This window comes from Trachurus japonicus, chromosome 8 (genome assembly GCF_045865225.1).
Source record: "Trachurus japonicus isolate A0001 chromosome 8, Traja_1.0".
NCBI classification, from domain to species: Eukaryota; Metazoa; Chordata; class Actinopteri; order Carangiformes; family Carangidae; genus Trachurus; species Trachurus japonicus.
In genome coordinates, this window is record NC_140914.1 from 12687793 (window position 1) to 12705133 (window position 17341).

At 44.4% G+C, this 17341-nt stretch overlaps 2 protein-coding genes across 3 annotated transcripts in view; one reads left to right on the top strand and one right to left on the bottom strand.

Moving 5' to 3' along the window:
* The window catches only part of plekhh3 (pleckstrin homology, MyTH4 and FERM domain containing H3), a 32389-nt gene extending 25294 nt beyond the window's left edge, over positions 1-7095 (top strand). The window contains exons 8-13 of one of the 2 annotated variants that reach the window (XM_085783903.1): positions 474-681; positions 891-1027; positions 1693-1813; positions 2307-2795; positions 2926-3117; positions 4404-7095. In XM_085783903.1, the coding sequence (XP_085640029.1) occupies positions 474-681; positions 891-1027; positions 1693-1813; positions 2307-2795; positions 2926-3117; positions 4404-4574 (1318 nt within the window). In that variant the 3' untranslated portion in view covers positions 4575-7095. The remainder of the gene's footprint in view (positions 1-473; positions 682-890; positions 1028-1692; positions 1814-2306; positions 2796-2925; positions 3118-4403) is intronic. The other variant, XM_085783904.1, reaches the window with a different exon arrangement.
* Positions 7096-7478: 383 nt separating this feature from the next.
* Positions 7479-16936, bottom strand: tubg1 (tubulin, gamma 1). The gene is made up of 11 exons (XM_085783905.1): positions 16747-16936; positions 16251-16363; positions 14159-14326; positions 13996-14064; positions 12709-12788; positions 12481-12607; positions 11070-11156; positions 10042-10191; positions 9418-9570; positions 9167-9328; positions 7479-8598 (listed from the first exon to the last, which is right to left on the bottom strand). The coding sequence occupies exons 1-11, from the start codon at positions 16793-16795 to the stop codon at positions 8401-8403; spliced, it is 1356 nt and encodes a 451-aa protein (XP_085640031.1). The 5' UTR covers positions 16796-16936; the 3' UTR covers positions 7479-8400.
* Between the last annotated feature and the right edge of the window lie 405 nt (positions 16937-17341).

Sequence of the window (17341 nt, forward strand, 5' to 3'; positions counted from 1 at the left end):
CACTCACCTACCACTCCTGGATGCTCCACTGGGAGGAAGTGGCAGGTCACTCTGGTTCAGAGCAGCGGAAACACCTTTTCCTGTTTCGTGCGCTACCCAAAGTCAAACATGTTTTCTTTGCCATTTTCCTTTTCTTTGAAGGATTGAGGGATGTTGAGCCTTTTAAGTCCCTAAGAGCTAAAGTGAGAACATTTGTCATTCCTCGCCTCATTGACTTTTCGAGCATTGCCAGCCCCAAAGAAAATAAAGAACCCGGTTGAATCAAAGGATGACGCAAAGTCCATAATCGCAGCATAACACTCTGCAGTCTTTGAGTCACTGTTAACATCACGCGCATTAACAAGTTCTCCCTTTTTAAGTATCGAATCTTTTCATTTTGCTGGCAAATATCTAGTAACTCTGAATGTACTTGCATGAGCACACACACACACACAAACACATATCCATCTCACTTTCTCACACTTTTCTTGCAGGATTCAGAGCCAAAGTCCTGAATCTGAGATGGATAACTATGCGTCATTCATCAGCGAGGCTCTGGAGAAGACCAAGTGTCGGGAGTGTGTGCCATCCTGGGAGGAGATCCAGATGCTGATGAGCAGACAGGAGATGCTGTGCACTGTGCACTATCCTGGCCCGGGATCCTGCCAGCTCTACATCAGCTCACACACCACTGCCAATGAGGTTTGGTCACATCTGTCTGCATTTTTTGTATTTTTTCTTCACCATTTCATCTTCTCACATGTTTCCCTAGCCCAGTCTGGAGTCTAGTCCAGTGACTAAGTAATGACAATCACAGCCCCTGTATTTTTTCGCCTTTTCGTGTTTTTTTTTTTCCTCTTAAAGTCTAACCATCTGTGCGTCCACCTGTCCCCCCCCTTGTCTCTCACCAGGTGGTTCGAAGGATGCAGGAGAAGCTCGGCCTGCAGGAGAGCAAAAACACGTTTGCACTGTACGAGCAGAATGCACTGTGGGAGCAGCCGGTGGCGGGCAGCGCTCTGATCGCAGACATCCTGACCAGGTTCGAAAAGTAAATCAGTCGGTGTTCACCCTGTCAGACGCTGTGAGGGAGCGAGACACAGTAAAAAAAAAAAGAAAAAAGAAACAAGCAGACAGACGCTCTATCAAAACACCTTGTCTAGTCTTAGGAATCCGAGCTGTCTGTCAGCGGTGGAGTGTTTATTTATCTTGACGTGTTCAACTCCCATAGTGAATGTTATCCAGTATCCTTGATAACTGGTGACCTTGGTCTGGTCCTGTTGGTCAAACATGACACCCTGGACCTGTGTTACTATCTCTGTCAGCAAAGCCGGCCGGCTGCCCCCACCCCGACCCCCCAACCCCCCCACTGGGACAGCCAAGGTGAAGCTGATGTCATTTGGTTGTACAAGGCAAAGTCTAGAATGAAACGATAAGGCGTCCAGTGGGAATGAAAGGGAACTGTGTTTTTTTAACAGGCGTGGGCGTCCGTGTCCTCACAGCGCTGAGAGACAGGGTAAACATGAAACTCAGCAAACCGCCAACTTACTAAACAACAATAGCACCGATCGGGGTGGGGGTGGGGGGCAGTATCTTGTAACATATTAACATCTAGGCTTAAGATTATTGGTGTACCATGGCTGTATTGTTGTATTTGTGCCCCCACCCACCCACCCACCCAGTTTGTTAACACTCGCTGTCCCTCCTCTGTTGCAGCTTCTCCACCAAAGAGTCGGAGTCTGAATCCCAATGGAAACTGTGCTTCAAGCTGTACTGCCTGTTGGACGCTGACGGCATATCAGTGGACAGCATCGAGTATCTCTTTCTGTTTGAGCAGGTAATAGAGCAGAACAAGCCCCCCCACCCCCCACCCTCTAATGCCCACCCTGTCCAAAAACAGAAAAAGAAAAAAGAAGAAAAAAGGGATAGAGTTATCCTTCGAGAGCTGCTTTGTTACGGTGACCCCTCCTCTGGTGATAATGAGAAATAATTTATTGTCCTGCAGTGATTCATTGCTCGTATTTCATTGGATTATTATGTTTTTACTTAACAATCATTAATGTCTTCATGGGCTGTGATTCCAATAAAATGCACTGCATTAAAAAGTGTGACTAAGAGCACTGGCTGCGGTGCAGAAGGGGGGCAAAAAGCAGCCAGCACTAGGCTTTATTAGAACATTTTTTCCCGAGGACTCCCATAAAAGAGTTATGGGACAAAATAAAACAGGGTGGGGTAGAGAGGATTGATGGAAGGACTGAGGCTATTGCTGATACACTGTACCTTATTTTGGTTCCTGTCTCTCCTCCCTTATTTTGGCCTCTGCGCCGCAGTGCCACGAGATGGTCGTGCGCGGCCAGCTGCCAGCCTGCGAGGAGGACCTGCAGGCCTTGGCCGCCCTGAGGCTCCAGTGTCTGATGGGCGACTTCAGCACGCACGCCCCCTGCCCGCCTCTGGACGAGCTCTTCCCGGGTCACATGCTGGAAGCCCGGGTCCTCATGTCCCTCTCCGCCCCGCAAGCCCTGCCTCCCTGTCTGGTGGCGGCTCAGGGCTGCCCCGCCACGCAGCGCTTCCCCACGGGCCTCCTGGCGGGGACGCTGTGGAGCCACACGGCCACGGCGGCGCACAAGCAGAAAGTGGAGCAGGACCTGCGCCTGAGGAGCCGGCTGAAGGAGGAGGCGGCGGCCGTCATGGGATCCATCTTGGAGCGTTGGAAAGGTCTGGCCGGCTACAGCTGCAGGGACAGTATGGCCGCCTACCTCACGATTGCACGCCAGTGGTCGGGCTTTGGATGCACTCTTTACGAAGTGGACTTTTATATTGTGAGTATTGTGAGGTCATGCTTTTTGGTTTCGCTCCCTCAGTGCTTCGGGGGGTTACTCGGACTCTTGAGGTAAATAAAAGGATAACTGTGAACTGTTTTGACATCTGTTTACTGCGTCCTCCCTGCAGAGTTCGACGGGGAGTTTTTCCCAGAAGCTGTGGCTGGGTGTAGCTGCTACATCCGTGTCTCTGTATCGGCAGGGAGAGGCGGAGGCCCTGGAGTCGTTCCCTTACGGCCAGATCTGCTCCTACGGTGTCTCTGACAGCAACACCTTCAAGATCACAGCTGGGGATCGGGATCTGCTATTTGAAACCACCAAGGTACGGCGGCTCATGTCCCCAATGCTAGCACACACACACGGGGAAGTGAAACCCCCAAGTCGTTAGAGCAGTTCCTTCACTCTGCTTGGACGCAAACCTATCTCCTCCGCAGTCAGGATTCAGCTTGTGTACTGTGCAGGGCCAAGTGGCCTTATCACCATGCAGTGTTCTGCAGAGTAAGTGAAAGAGGCACGCTGTCTGCTCATGATACCCCCACCTCCCTGCAGCTCTCTGACCCACTTTAAAAACACTCATTAATTTGGTCTAAATAGAGAGCATACAACCTGCCGCATGCTAACCACCAAAAGTCTAACTTCCTGGCATTAAATGCCGACTGGGGGTGTGTTTTATTGCAGTGGTTAGATTAAAATATTAGGCAAAACATTTCTCAGAAACATGGATGTTCTTCCAAACAGACCTTTTTTTTTCAGGGGAGAACAAGTCTTGCCTTTCACTGGGTAGATTTGCTTGCATCTTCCCACACGGAACAAAAAATCCCTCTGTGATGTCTCATGGGGCACAAAAGTGGCTTTTATTTATTTATTAGACACACAGGCAAATTGAAGTACAACTCGGAGAGGCTTCTACTTTTATGAACTTAAGGCCTTGTGTTGCTCTGACATGGATTTTCAGGGTTTTGAGCCACTGGGCAGGAAAAAAAAAAAGTGAGCTGGATTTGCAGGGGGTGATTATGGTTAGGCCTTGAGTTAAGGGTGAGGGCAAGATTAGCTGCTGATTCAAGGGCTACAGTTAAAGTTGAAGAGTAGGTGAAGGTTGAAGTCTGAGGAGTCACGGCTCTCACACCGTGTTTAGGCAAGCATTAGCAGGACTAGAGTAAGGGTAGCTGTTGTCACGGCGGCTTATGGTGGTTTTGGCGGTCATGTCCACCGAGGTCAGGTTAACGGAGAGACGGATGAACAAATGAACTCCTCCGCAATTCCCTCCCTCCCTCCAGTTTTTTTTTTCCACAACAGCTGCTGAGTAAAAATATATAAGTGGTGAAATATCCACACACATGTAAAGCCTCTTTTTTATGATCGAGGGTGTGTGTGTGTGTGTGTGTGTGTGTGTGTGAGTGAGTGTGTCCGCTAGAACCTGCCAAACAACATCATCCTCAGCTTTCTGGAGGATCCAGTTTTTCTAGCAGCTGGATGACATCATCCGTCTCCACCCTCCTGTGACAGTGCCAGACCGACACTGAGACTGCCACCAATCTGACCTCTCTCTCTCCCTCTCTCCCTCTCTCCCTCTCTCCCTCCCTCTGTCTCTCTCCTTCTCTCTCACAGCTGACTGAGATCATGCAGCTGATGAATGCATATTTCAGTGCCATCCGTCGCCAGCGAGGGAAAGGGGAAGACGCGGACATCACCATAGCCGAGAGCACGGAGATGAGCTTCCATCACCTGGCCTCCACGCCCACGCCGACCCTCCTGGAGCTGCCCTCGCACCCCGTTTGAGAAGGACGCGTCGATTACCCTGACCCCCAGCAGCGTCACTACCACCACCACCACCACCGCCACCATCATCATCATCATCATCTTCCGCCACGTGGCCGCTGTGAGGCCCAGCCGCCCCCCCACCCCCCGGTCCTCAGGACCCCGCGCCTCCTCCACTGGGAACGGCACGGCAGCCAAAACAAAGAGAGGGCTGTTTTCGCTCCCCATCCGTGAAAATAAACCCTCGCTGAGCCTTCCAGCTGAAGGAGCTGGCCGATGGAGGGAAGGGAAGGGAAGGGAAGGGAAGAGGGGAGGGGAGGGGGGGAGAGGACGGGGAGAGGAGGCGAGGCGAGGGGGTGAGGGGGGGGTTCTGTTTTGCGAGTGAGGCCAAAAAAACCCACAGAAACCAGTGCGGTTGCTGATGAGGTGTCACACACCCCCACACCCTATCCTGTCACGCAACCACCTCTGTTACCCTACAAGGCAACAACCCCCCCCTCCTCCTCCCCCTCCCCACAACCACCCACCCACCCCTGTGACAATGTGAGACGTTGGCGTGAGCCTTTGCTACATCAGGGAGAGAGAGCATCACAAGAATTAAGGACTTGTGGCAACAATAAGCTGTGGTACTCTCCTCATGAAGGTCTGGCCTCCAGTGAAAACACTACTCTCTCTCCTTCTCTCTTTCTCTCTTCTCTCTCTCTCTATCTTGAAGTGTGCCATATTTGTATTACCTTTCCTAGAAGGCAGTAGTCCCTCATGCACTGCTGGAATAGTGTTGAGAACATTCAGTGACAAACCCTGCCCTGTCTTTGGCTCCCTGTCACACACACGCACGCACGCACACACACACGCAAACACACAGTGACGCACGCAACACACACTGACTCACTCTCTCTCACGTGCCCTTATGCTGACATGTTCATCAGAGACAGTTAGTTTTCATAAGGTCCCAGCCGGGCTTGCGTTACCTGGAACTGTTGATGCAGTGAGCCATGTGAACTTGGAACTGGAAACAGATGTTGAACTCTGTAGCTAAGTCACTCTCTGGCTGCCGCGGGACGTAAAGACTCTTACATATGGGATTATCAGTTGTGTGTGTGTGTGTGTTTGTGTGTGTGAGTCTGTGTGTGTGAGTCTGTGTGTGTGCACCCTTGTGTATGTGGATCGTGTATTTTATCAAGAAAACCCCGTTTCCTGAGTGACACATTCAGAATCTGGGTTAATTGTGTTTCACAGAAACCAAAGGCTTTTTATTGGAGCTCTTTGTACATTGTTTCCACCAAATGCTCTGATTTGTCCTTTGTTGTGCTGCTTGTCTCGACATGAACCTTGGTTAACACTTGACTGATTGGATAATTTTTGCTTTCGTCAGTTACTCTCCTAATGCAGCTCTGTTCTGCTGAAAATAACAGGTGCTTCTCTGTTTTGTTTATTATTTTTCCACAATGTATAGATATTGTACATATAGGATCATTTAAGTCAAAATGAACTTACCGGTAATTGTTATTTAGATCATACACAACAGAAGTGCACAAGGCCTTACTGTAGCTCAGTGTGCAGTCACATAGAAATATATTATGTACAGACGTAAACGTACATAATGAGAAGCAGCACCTCTGCCATGTGTGGTGCTCGACCTGTCCCCTTGATATTTAAACAGAAACCTTTCCAATCAGGCCATTGATGCTTTTGTATTGTTATTTATGCAGACATTTTTTTTTTTTTTTTTTTTAACTGTCCTTCATGTCTTAAACATAGACCCAGGTGCATTTTGATATTAGGTTTGCTTTAATTGATCAGAGCCATGACGACTCTTTCGGTTAAAACAGTTCAGATGTGTAAATCCTGTGTTGTTCCTTATGTTTATATTTCTAGTGTTCTTGTGAAACCAAAGTTTCGCCAAGTTATGGGTTTGAGCATGGACCAAAGATGTTATTTGTTTTTTTTAATAAGCTTTTATAACAAGAAATTTTCCCAAAGCAGACAGACCCCCCTCCTCCTGATTTGTATTTGACTGTTTTCACATTTATTGATTTTTCTTTACACTTGAATATCTTACAATATGAAGACTTCCTGTTATAGTACATTGCACACCTTATTTTATTATAGTAACCATTTAGGAATCTGAGAATAATTGGTTTTATAAAGGTGATTTTTTACAGTACTGTCTGCTACACGACCCCATGTGGTAACTATCCCCAAAACTAATATTTTCTTTACCATGGACGGCCTTGATGAGTCATTGCACAGCCAGCCCTCTCTCCTGCTCAGAAGCAGGTCTTTGCTTTTCTTTTTCTTTTTTTACTGCAGCTGCAGGCAGCTCCAAGCTACATGTATGAAATGACAAAAAAAAAAAACAGAAATTAAACCATGGATGTTGTTGCTATATGTATTATGCTTGTGTGTATGCTGCACGGTACCTTTTCATGTAATGTGTGTATAGTTAATTGCACTATTGTTTGTTTTTAACTAACTTGGAAGTGCAATAAAAACTATAAATACTGTATGTAATTAATAAAAACGGCACCATTTTACCATATTTAGTGTCGGGTCATATTGTTCAGCCTCAGTGCTCGTTTCCTCTGTTTCACTTTCAGAAAATGTGCTTTCTTGTGCCTCGACTGGTGAAGCAGTGTAAGACTATTGTTTTCACCAAGGCACATTTTCTAAAAGGCTTAAGTTTGGCGCCAGCAGCACAACTGAGAGCCCTCCCACCCCGCCCCAAGCGTTTCTGGTTAAAAACAATAGCTGGTTGAGCAAGCGTTGCTAAGTGCCTTTACGTTCCCCTGCGGTAATGAGCCTGAACTGAGTTAGATGAACGGCCACCAGGACACAGCAGCTCCAGGTGAAGGAGAAAATGGGGGTCATCATTTTGCAGGAAAGCAAAATGACCACGTGTGATTACAGCAAAAAAAAAAAATCATAGAAAAATGTGTTTATTCAGTTTTAAACAGGTCCAACAAGCAAAGCAACATGGGACAGTAGTTCCATTGAGACAATACAGAGAAAGCCAGTGAACCAGCTATTATTTAAAGTATATTTACAGGCATAGAAATGAAGTGTGAACAGAGAGCCATCCTTGTACATGTATGTATTCATCTGCACAAACTGTTACTTTCCTTACCGCAGGTGACATGCTGTCAAAATGTCAATGCACTTAATATGGAAGGTATTCTCACACCATTTCTGGCCCGAGCCCAACTTTCAACTTGATGTTCTTGTTGGTCTTGTACAGTGGTGACAAATGAGCAACGTGTATCAGCAGCAGACAGATGGTACAAAGCACCATGTCAGAAATGTCAGGTGGTACAGGAACCTACATTAACCATCATGCAATGCACTCTGCCAGCCCTTTTCTCTCTTTATCCAAGGCAGTCACTTTGTGGAAGCTTTACTGTGAATCGGCTGTATTAGTTACAGTAGTCAGTAAAAAAATAAACCAAGAAAAGGCAACAGGTTGTCAAAGAAAGAGGCAAAGCTGAGTTATTAACAAACATTTATAGAGAAGTTATTCTTACTTTGATCTTACAGGACTATTAGGTTGAAGCTTGATTTATATAAACTAGGTTTTAGAATTTACCACTTAACCCTTTGGTTGATATAATGACAGTGGATGTTAACACTCATCCCTCAGTCTCTCGACTGAGTGAACTTTGAAACACATACACATCACATGCTGTAAAAAGCCAATAAATAGTTTTTCAACAGAAGCAGCTAAAGCCAAATGCCTGTTTATTTTGGGGACACCTATGTGCGTCATGGGACATAAATTGGGTTAGAGTACTCTAGCTAAAGGATGTATTGTTGATGGAGTTGTTGTTGTGATACGAGCGGATCAGTCCATTCACTGTTCTTGTGTGCCCCAGGAAATGTAGTCGGGCCGCGTGGCCGCGCTGTACTCGTCCACCAGCTGCTGGACGACTTCGCGAGAGTTGTCCAGCTCGTCAAAGTTGTCCTTGAATATGTCCTCTTTGCGGAATTGCTCCAGGAAGGCCTCGCGCTTACGCAGTTTGTCATACTGCTTGCACGTCCGCTCAAACAGCTGTGGGACAGCAACAGAGAGGACATCAAAACTAACACCCTGGAAAGAGTTAAGTTTCTGGTTCTAAAAAACTTGAACACCTTCGGTTTTGTTTTTTGTTTTTTTCTCTGTAACTAGAAAAGAAAATGACTTCACTGAAACTTCTTCAGAAGACTGTAACTTTCCCTCGAGGAAGTTTGAGATCTAAAGCAATCACAAAACAATTTAATTTGGGCATTGTAACGTGGCTGCCTGTAAAGGCTTTCTCAGTCATCTCAGATGAAGTAATTTCATGACATCACAGGAATGACTCTTCCCTTGTCCTCACAGCTCATGTTTTAAACCAGCAAACAGAAAGAGGAATGGAAGTTTGGAGGAAATGTCTAGTTTGGCAGCGAAATGATCCAAAACCTAATTTTCATGGAATTCCCCCGCAAATGCTGCTGCGGCAGCTCGACTTCACTTCTTAGGACAATGCATCCCCTCAAGTATTGACTCTGAGCAAACACAGATGCAGGTCTTTACTGTATAAACACACAGAATGTAACAGAACGGGGAACGAGGCCATGTGACTGAGATGAGCACTTACAGAGGAGATGCTTGTGTGGTTGGCCATCATCAGGCCGCTGACTCTGTGGGCCGAGGGCAGGTACGGGGACTTCCTGGACAACGCCACCTGGATGCTGGCGGGACCCCAGGGAATGAAGCTGGCAAGTTTCCGTTCTCGGATCCTTTGGAGGCTTTTATGCACCTGCAGTGGAGTCGGTGGAAAAATGTTGTAACACTCTCCAGACACGAGGAACTCAAGAGATAGTTTATTATAGGAAGACACACGCATACCTGTGTGGGGTCGACCTCTCCCTGGATGATGTTGAGGATGGCGATGTAGCAGTGGCTCGGCTGCCTTTCTCTTCCCGTTGACACCATGACGTTCTTGGGCTGCAGGAGCCTCCTCATCACGTCCAGCACTGTGGTTTTTCTCACACTAGCAACCTGAGACACAGCCGAGCGATTAAATAAATAAAAAAGTCAACATCTTACAGGAGTGTTTTTCAACCTTGGGGTCGGGACCCCATGTGGGGTCACCTGGAATTCAAATGGGGTCCCCTGAAATGTCTAGTACTTGATAACAAAAAAATGACTGATAAAAATATATTTTTTAACTAATAATTAATCTTTTTAAAATTATGATTAAAAACACCACACACAATCTTAAACAACTGTATTCTATACTTTCACTTTCTCAAATATTGAGCATCTTGATTGACAGCCATGATCACATGGAGTCGCCAGAAATTTGTGATGTCAAATTGGGGTCACCAGCCAAAAAAGGTTGGGAACCACAGACAGTATTTTAAATATTAACTGCTGATATGTTGCCAATAAAAGTGGACAGTATTGTTGAATGAATGTAAAAAAAAACAAAAAACTTTGTTTGCTTTCAGTGGTTCGAGCGCGACTCACCGACTGGTCAGTGGTGAGTGGTGTGTACCCAGTCATGAGGAAGTGGAGGCGGGGTGTGGGGATGAGGGATGCGATTAGGCCGATGAGGTCGTTGTTCATGTAGCCCGGGTAACGCAGGGTGGTTGTACTCGCAGACATGATGGTGGAGACCTGCGTGTATGAAACTTTAATTAGACACACTCAGCTTTTAAAACAGCTCCTGTACAATATGGAAAACATCAACGTACACACCAAGGAAGTACTGCTGAGTTAGACTGTAAACCTTTTAGCTAGGTGTTCCTAATAAACTGACAACTGGGTGGTTATGCACCTGCAGCAGTTTACAAGACTGTCATAGTAAATTCCACTACAGTGTTGACAAGTACTCGAGTAAATCAAGTGTTATCTGGTTACAAGAGGTGCTGTCAGTTGATGGACATGTTACATCTCATGTTTTCTTGCTCAGATTTCTTCAGCATAAAGTCCTCAAAAATATGTTTCATGTTTTTCTCTGCAGGAAACAATTAATTCAAAACAGTGGATAAATGGAGGTTGTATTGGTTTGTTATATTGATAAACCCTAAAGGAGGACGGGAACTAACATTTTAAATCTAGTGTGTCAAGTGACATTTACCAAAAAAAAAAGAAAAAATACAAACTGACCAAAAACAGACAGTCAAAAAATATTATATTAAAAAAAGCAAATTGAGTGGAAGCCCGATGCTTAAGAATAAAAGTGTGTTTTGAGCCTGGATTTGACAGAATAATACAGTGTGTGTGTGTCTCTTGTCAAACAAGTTGACATACCATTTGGAAAGTGCAGCCATGTGCAACTTATTTCCAGTCTGACATGCAACTGACTCGCCAAACTAGTTTGTGAATCTTGTAATTTCAGTGGTGAGCGACACACGTCTGGTACAGACTGTCTCAACGTTTGTCTTTGTTCAATTACACTAAGGATGGCTGTAAATTAGAGCAACAACTAAAACCTGCTGACTGACGAGCGGATACTACACTTTAAGTTGAGGGGAGGGGTACATCCAACTTACCAGCTGATTGATCTGGGAGAAGGAGGGGTTCTGGATATGCAGTCTGTCTGTGGCGATGCGATTTAGAGCCGTGTTATCCAACACCACCTGATGCACGACACACGCACACGCCCAGGAGGGTAATTATCAGACAAATGAAAAAGAAACAAAAAAAAAAAGAAATGGAGGAAGAGAATCCCTCAGGCACAACAACATGGTAAAAGTCAATACACTGCTACGTAGTTAAAGAAAGAGTGAGAGGGTATCAGAGTAATGACGCAGTCAAGGAACCTTTTAAGAAGCAACACAGTGTGCTGTTGTTAGGAGAGCTGAACATAAAAGACACACTGTACGGCTGCAACAGGGGGACCAATTCTTGGACAGATTCTATTAGCTCTCCAGCTAATTTAATCAACATGAGGGCCTTATGCAAGACCCTGGAGGAAGTAGGTATTAGGCAGGAAACACCATTAGACTGTTAGAGCATCTCAGTCTAATACAATCACCAATTTAAGACTGAGATTTAATAAGTTCAATTTGTAATTCAGCAATGCTGGCGCTGCAGTTTGCTTCTTTATGCTACACAAGCACCACAGGGGCTGAAGAGGGAGCTGTTAAGTAAAAGGAACTTATTAAAATAAAATCTTTTGCACTACTTTCGTGTGTGTATGTGTGTTTTTTAAATCACAAATCAGGCCAGTTAATTTAGACACTGGTTTCTGTTTCAGTGTTCAGTGTCATGAACACCATATAAACTGTGAAGATGAAGTTTATTGTGATACAAGTTGAATAACTTTATAATAAAAGTGGTCAAATTACAAAACAAACCCCGAGGTGGTGAGGTTACACTGTCATAATATAATTTAATTATATATTTTATTGAGGAGTGTTAAGACACTTGAGACAAGCCTAGCCAAAACTAGTCCAGTGCAGAACAGGTTTCTGTTAATAAAATGCATTTTATACACCGTGAGAACAGTGTATAAAAGGCCTGTGAGACTCAATCATATTTTATTCATTTAATGTCTTATACAGTTTGACACATGTACGAGCAAGTGCTTGCTCCGTTTTGACCTTGGCCATTTACGTCAGAGCGCATGGAGCCAAATTTATTAAACAGTCTCATAATAATTTCATTGGCAAACTCGACTGACCGCCATCTTAATAGAATTATTTGTGTTGTCCTGATTCAGCATGTCATTGATAGCGGAACAGTTTAGCTACTGTGTTGTATTTTTTGCTTTGGTTTGTTCAAGTGGGACAGTTAATCGCTAATCGGGGCTTGTAAAACAAAAAAAAGGAGGAATCCCAAATGGAGTCGTTTTTATGTCATCCTCTGAGGGTATTTAGTGCCATGGCTGTTTTGTGAAGCAAAAGGGAGCAGTGGGATTAATCAGACAGCATCCCATGATGAGGGGGTAGTAGCGCTCACCACACAGTCTGCGTTCTGCGTGAGTCTCTTCAGCGTCAGCAGCGAGTTGTACGGCTGAACGACCACGTCACTCATCTCATCCTGGTTTGGGAAAACGGAGTAAGTCTGCACCAGCTTCTTTGGGTACCTGAAGATGGGTAAAAATAAGATTTATTCCCTCACACGCACACACACCACATCACAAGAGTAAATGGAAAATAAACAAGCTATGTGGCGTTGTTTGTGGACCTGTCATTGAGTTTCTCCAGCAGATAGGATCCCAGCCCGGAGCCCGTCCCCCCGGCGATGGAGTGACACAGGACAAACCCCTACGAAGACAAAGGGGTTACTCATTACTTGTCGTTGAGATTTACAGCTACAGCATGTGCCACGTGTGTGTAAAGCTTTCTGCAAACGCCACTGATGCAGAAAGCTGAGTGTGAGAGTGTGTGTGAGTGTGTGTGTGTGGGTGAGCAAATGCTTCTCTTCCACGGCAGTTATATAAATGGGAGTGCAGCCCCACCTCACAAATAGGCTCCCTCAACCCCCCCAGCACAGCCCTGTAATACCTGCCTTCTACACTTGCCCGGCTATTATCACCAGACATTCTACACGCCACACCCTGCCAACATACACACGCTCACGGCAGCCCGGCCCACCACCTTCCTATCCAATACACACACGAGTGCACACACTAAATAATAATGTGGGGTCATAATGTGAATGACTTACAGAAATTGCAGACCTTAGAGAGGAAATACGAGTGTTATTTTATGGGAGGCTGGCAGCTGAAGAAAGTTCACCAAAACAAAAAAGGAAACTAAGAATAATAGTGAGGCATGGATATATGCGACTGTGCTAGTTTCAAGATTACAGGCACCGCTTTAACATGTCATTTCTATCAAAGCCATTCATTTCTGTACGGGATTTTTTTTTACACCACAACAAGGACGAAAGGCTGTGCCTGAGAGACGAAGAGAAGTCATGTGTGGATACAATCAAGTATTCCCTGATACAACTCAGACAACAGATGGACTGCTAAACAAGCCTACGGGTCATAGACACAGGGTCAGCGGGGCCACTGAGCATCTTTGGGAATGTAAATGTTGCAAAGAGAGATCCCACGAGATATGTCGACTACAGAGAGACCATGAAACAACAAAGTGACGCAAAACAACTATTAAGTAATGGAAATGACCCGACTGGTCCGAAAATGACCACATCAAAATAAAAAATTGACTACAAAACAATTTAAAGGAGACAGAAAAGCTCCAAAACGACCACAAAGAAATGAACATGTCTGCTCTCAGAATATGTCACACAGATACGTTGATGCTATCTTGGATATTTGAGGTTAAGGCTCATGTAGAAATTTGTTCAAGTGGGATCAGAGGGTCGGTTGACTATACTAATTGCACACAGACACACACTTTTTACTTTATTTCTGAAACCATATTGAGAATTTGACACTGCCAAAGCCACATTACCCTCCCCCTGCCCCAGGGACAGCTGGTATGTGATAAATGCTGAACTTGCCTCCAAACTGTCACTGCCATCTGCCTCCCGGTCGATGATGTCAAAGATGTCTTCTTGGATTTTTTTGCCCTAAAAAGGTAAAAACATTATGTGTCAAGTTTATTATGGCTCCTTTACTAGTACAATAATACATGCAATGTAACATGTAATATCCGTTCATCACCTGTGAGTATCCACTAGCCCAGTTGTTGCCAGCACCTCCTCCATGCTCGGAGAGGTAGATGTTCTCTGGGTTGTACAGGTTTGCATAAGGCGAGTTGAGGATGGAGTGAATCACCCTCGGCTCCAGGTCCAGGAGGACTGCGCGGGGGATGTAGTGTTCATCATCAGCCTGTGGAGTTTTATCAACAAACAGGGGTTATCTGTTGAAACAGTCAGTGTGATACTTCCTACCACAGTCTGGGTTATTTCAGTTTCCACTACAAGCATGCCATCTAGTGGCAAACAACATTGTTGCAGCCCACTAGATCTAAACTCACCACACAGCAGTACAGTATATACCAGTGGTTCCCAATGTTTTCTGGCTAATGACCCCATTTTGACATCACAAATTTCTGGTGACCCCGTCAATCGAGATGCGCCAGCTCAGATATTTTTATATGCTGCATTTTATTTGAACTCGATTAAAATTTGAGAAAGTGAAAGTATAGAATACAGTTGTTTAGGATTGTGTGTGGTGTTTCTAATCATATTTTTTAAAAGAATAATAAAGAGATATATTTTTATCTTTATTTTTTTTTATCAATTACTGGACATTTCAGTTGACCCCATTTGAATTCCAGGCGACCCCACATGGGCTCCTGACCCCAAGGTTGAAAAACACTGGTATATACAATCATCAGATCAATTTCACATCACATCAAAAAATGTGATCTCATTCTCAATGACTGGAAACCGTGGTATAGTTGTTGGTGCCAGATGGGCCAAGTCTCAGTATTTCTGCAGCTGCTGATCTCAGGGGATTTTCACACACAACGGTCCTGCTTCTGAACTTGGAGCAGCAGTTCTGAGGTGGGAACCAGCTTGTTGATGAAAGAAGTCTGGATGCAGTCCAGTTAGAGCAGACAAAGGGGCCATAGTAACTCAGATAACCACTCTTTACGAGTGTGGAGAGGAGAAAAGCTTAACCTCCGTTGTGCCAGGCTGCTGTGGTAATGGTGTAATGGTGTGAAGAACATTTTCTTGGCACACTTAACGCTCATTAATACCAACCAGTCATTCTTAATGACACAAGCCATTTGAATATTATGCCTCCCTTTATGGTGACAGTTTACAATCTTCAAATGGCGACTTCCAGATTGATAATACAGCATGTAACACAAAGCAAATGTCTCTCTAACTGGTTTCAGGTGAGTAGTATTGAGGTCAGTGAACCTCAGTGGTCTATCCAGATCCCACATCTAAATCTAGCACCACTGGGATGTGGCAGAATGGGAGCCTGAGTGTGCAACTAACCAACAAAGCTATAATAGATACCGTTTTTAGGACAAACTGCATGTGCTTTTATTGATGCTGTTTTATGTGCTTCTATGCATCATGGGTTCAAATGTGGTTTTCATGTGTGTAGTGCTTTTTATGTTTGAGCCCTAAACTTTAGACGATCTTCTACAGTATCACTAGGCGATGGACAATGGGCTTTATGCCCAGCTCCACTAATCCACTATTAATCCAGGTGTGTCTGACCATTGTTGTGAGGTCAAACACACCTGGATTAATCAATGTGTCCAATAATGTAAGACAGGAAATAAAGGAGCTGGTTTAAGTTCAGGAAGTCATGGACCTGGGGTCATCAACCTGCTTGTTTTACTTGCTAAATACCATACACAAATCCAAATTCTCTAATCACAAACCATCTTTGTTAATTTTTGAGAAGGAGCTCAAACAATCCAACACAACAGAAAAGCCATCAAAACCACTGAGCTATGCAATATATAACATTTTTATTAACTATTTTATCACTGTTTTGTATAATGTGGCCCCCTGGCATTGTATTTTATTATATTAATTTTCTGTGTTTTCACTAATCTGACTTTTCAATAAACTTTGCATTAAAAAAAAGTAGTGGAACTGGGCATAAAGCCTGAAATTATGTGATGCGTTCAAGTTCACGGAGGTCAAAGGATATTAATAATAAGTGAAGTCGTTTATGGAGCTAAGGGAGACCCTGCACAGTATGTTAGTGGACACAGTACGTTCATAATTCATGACATTAAAGTCAATAAGGTGGAGCTATATACATTAATTTCTCCAGTTACCTGATAGAAGAACACATCCTTCCTGTCGGTTCCCTCGGTTGCAAACTCCTCAACAATCCCCTCCGGACTGATGCCATGCTCCGCACACAGCTGCTTCCAAAACTCAAAACCAACTGAAACACAAAGAGACGAGAAGGTTTGATAATCTGTTATCAATCGGTAAGTTATCCAATATTTATTCATTTACAACACACCATAATATCAATTAGCATCATCTGCACCCCGGTAGCTAACGTTAAGTTATCGTGTTTCAGTGGGCTAGTATTAGTATTTGCTAGGTAGTTAGCGCACAGCCATTAGCCACAAGTTAACTAACTTATAGCTTACACTGATGCTGACGCTGTTGTCGTTATATTTTGATTTTATCTTAACTTGATTTTAGCACTTCACAGCATTATTACGTTACACACACAGCATTGAGCCTGCTTGACATATCAGCACAGCTAGCAAACTCAAGCAGGAGGATGCTTTGCTCTATTTTGCGTCTTCCACCTACTTTGATTTCCACATTGTCCCAGCTGAAGCGTTATAATTTCTCGAGGCATGTTCAGTCCAGCGTTGCTCCTTATTTAGCTAGCCCAGTCCGCCGACTTTGCTGGCTAAATAACACAAGAAAAACAGGTCGCTCGCTCCTCCACCAGCAGAAGTAGCAGCAGCAGCCCGCTCCTTCCCGCTTGGTGCTGATGATGTGACGCTCAGAGTCAACGGTCGCAACCGATATCAAACGAGCACAGCGCCCCCTGCTGCGTCGGAGGGTGTAAAGCAGATTTACCTCTACAGTCTACCACTAAATACCTCTTCTATAACGTTTTTTTGTTTGTTTCATAAGTGCCCTCGATCTTATGAAAAATAAAAATGACATTAAAGTGTTTGATATAATTGATAAATTTGATTTACAAAAGAAGCCCTAGCCTTTGTTTTTTGTTTTTTTTCTTTCCCTGGGTTCTCATAGCACCTGTTCCTTTATTGAGTTGTTAAAGAAATGTATGCCATGAATGTTTGTACATAATTATTTGTGCAATAAAAATGAATTAAATAAATAAATAAATAAAAACTTGTGTTTTTTTGGCAGTTGGCAAGTAACCCACCAC

Excerpts from the sequence above, each read along its gene's own strand:
- tubg1 (XM_085783905.1), bottom strand. The coding sequence starts at position 16,795 with ATGCCTCGAGAAATTATAACGCTTCAGCTGGGACAATGTGGAAATCAA. Across the intron at positions 16,364-16,746 it reads GGGACAATGTGGAAATCAAA|TTGGTTTTGAGTTTTGGAAG; the intron begins GTAGGTGGAAGA and ends TTTGTGTTTCAG. Across the intron at positions 9,329-9,417 it reads GAGAGGTCGACCCCACACAG|GTGCATAAAAGCCTCCAAAG; the intron begins GTATGCGTGTGT and ends ACTCCACTGCAG.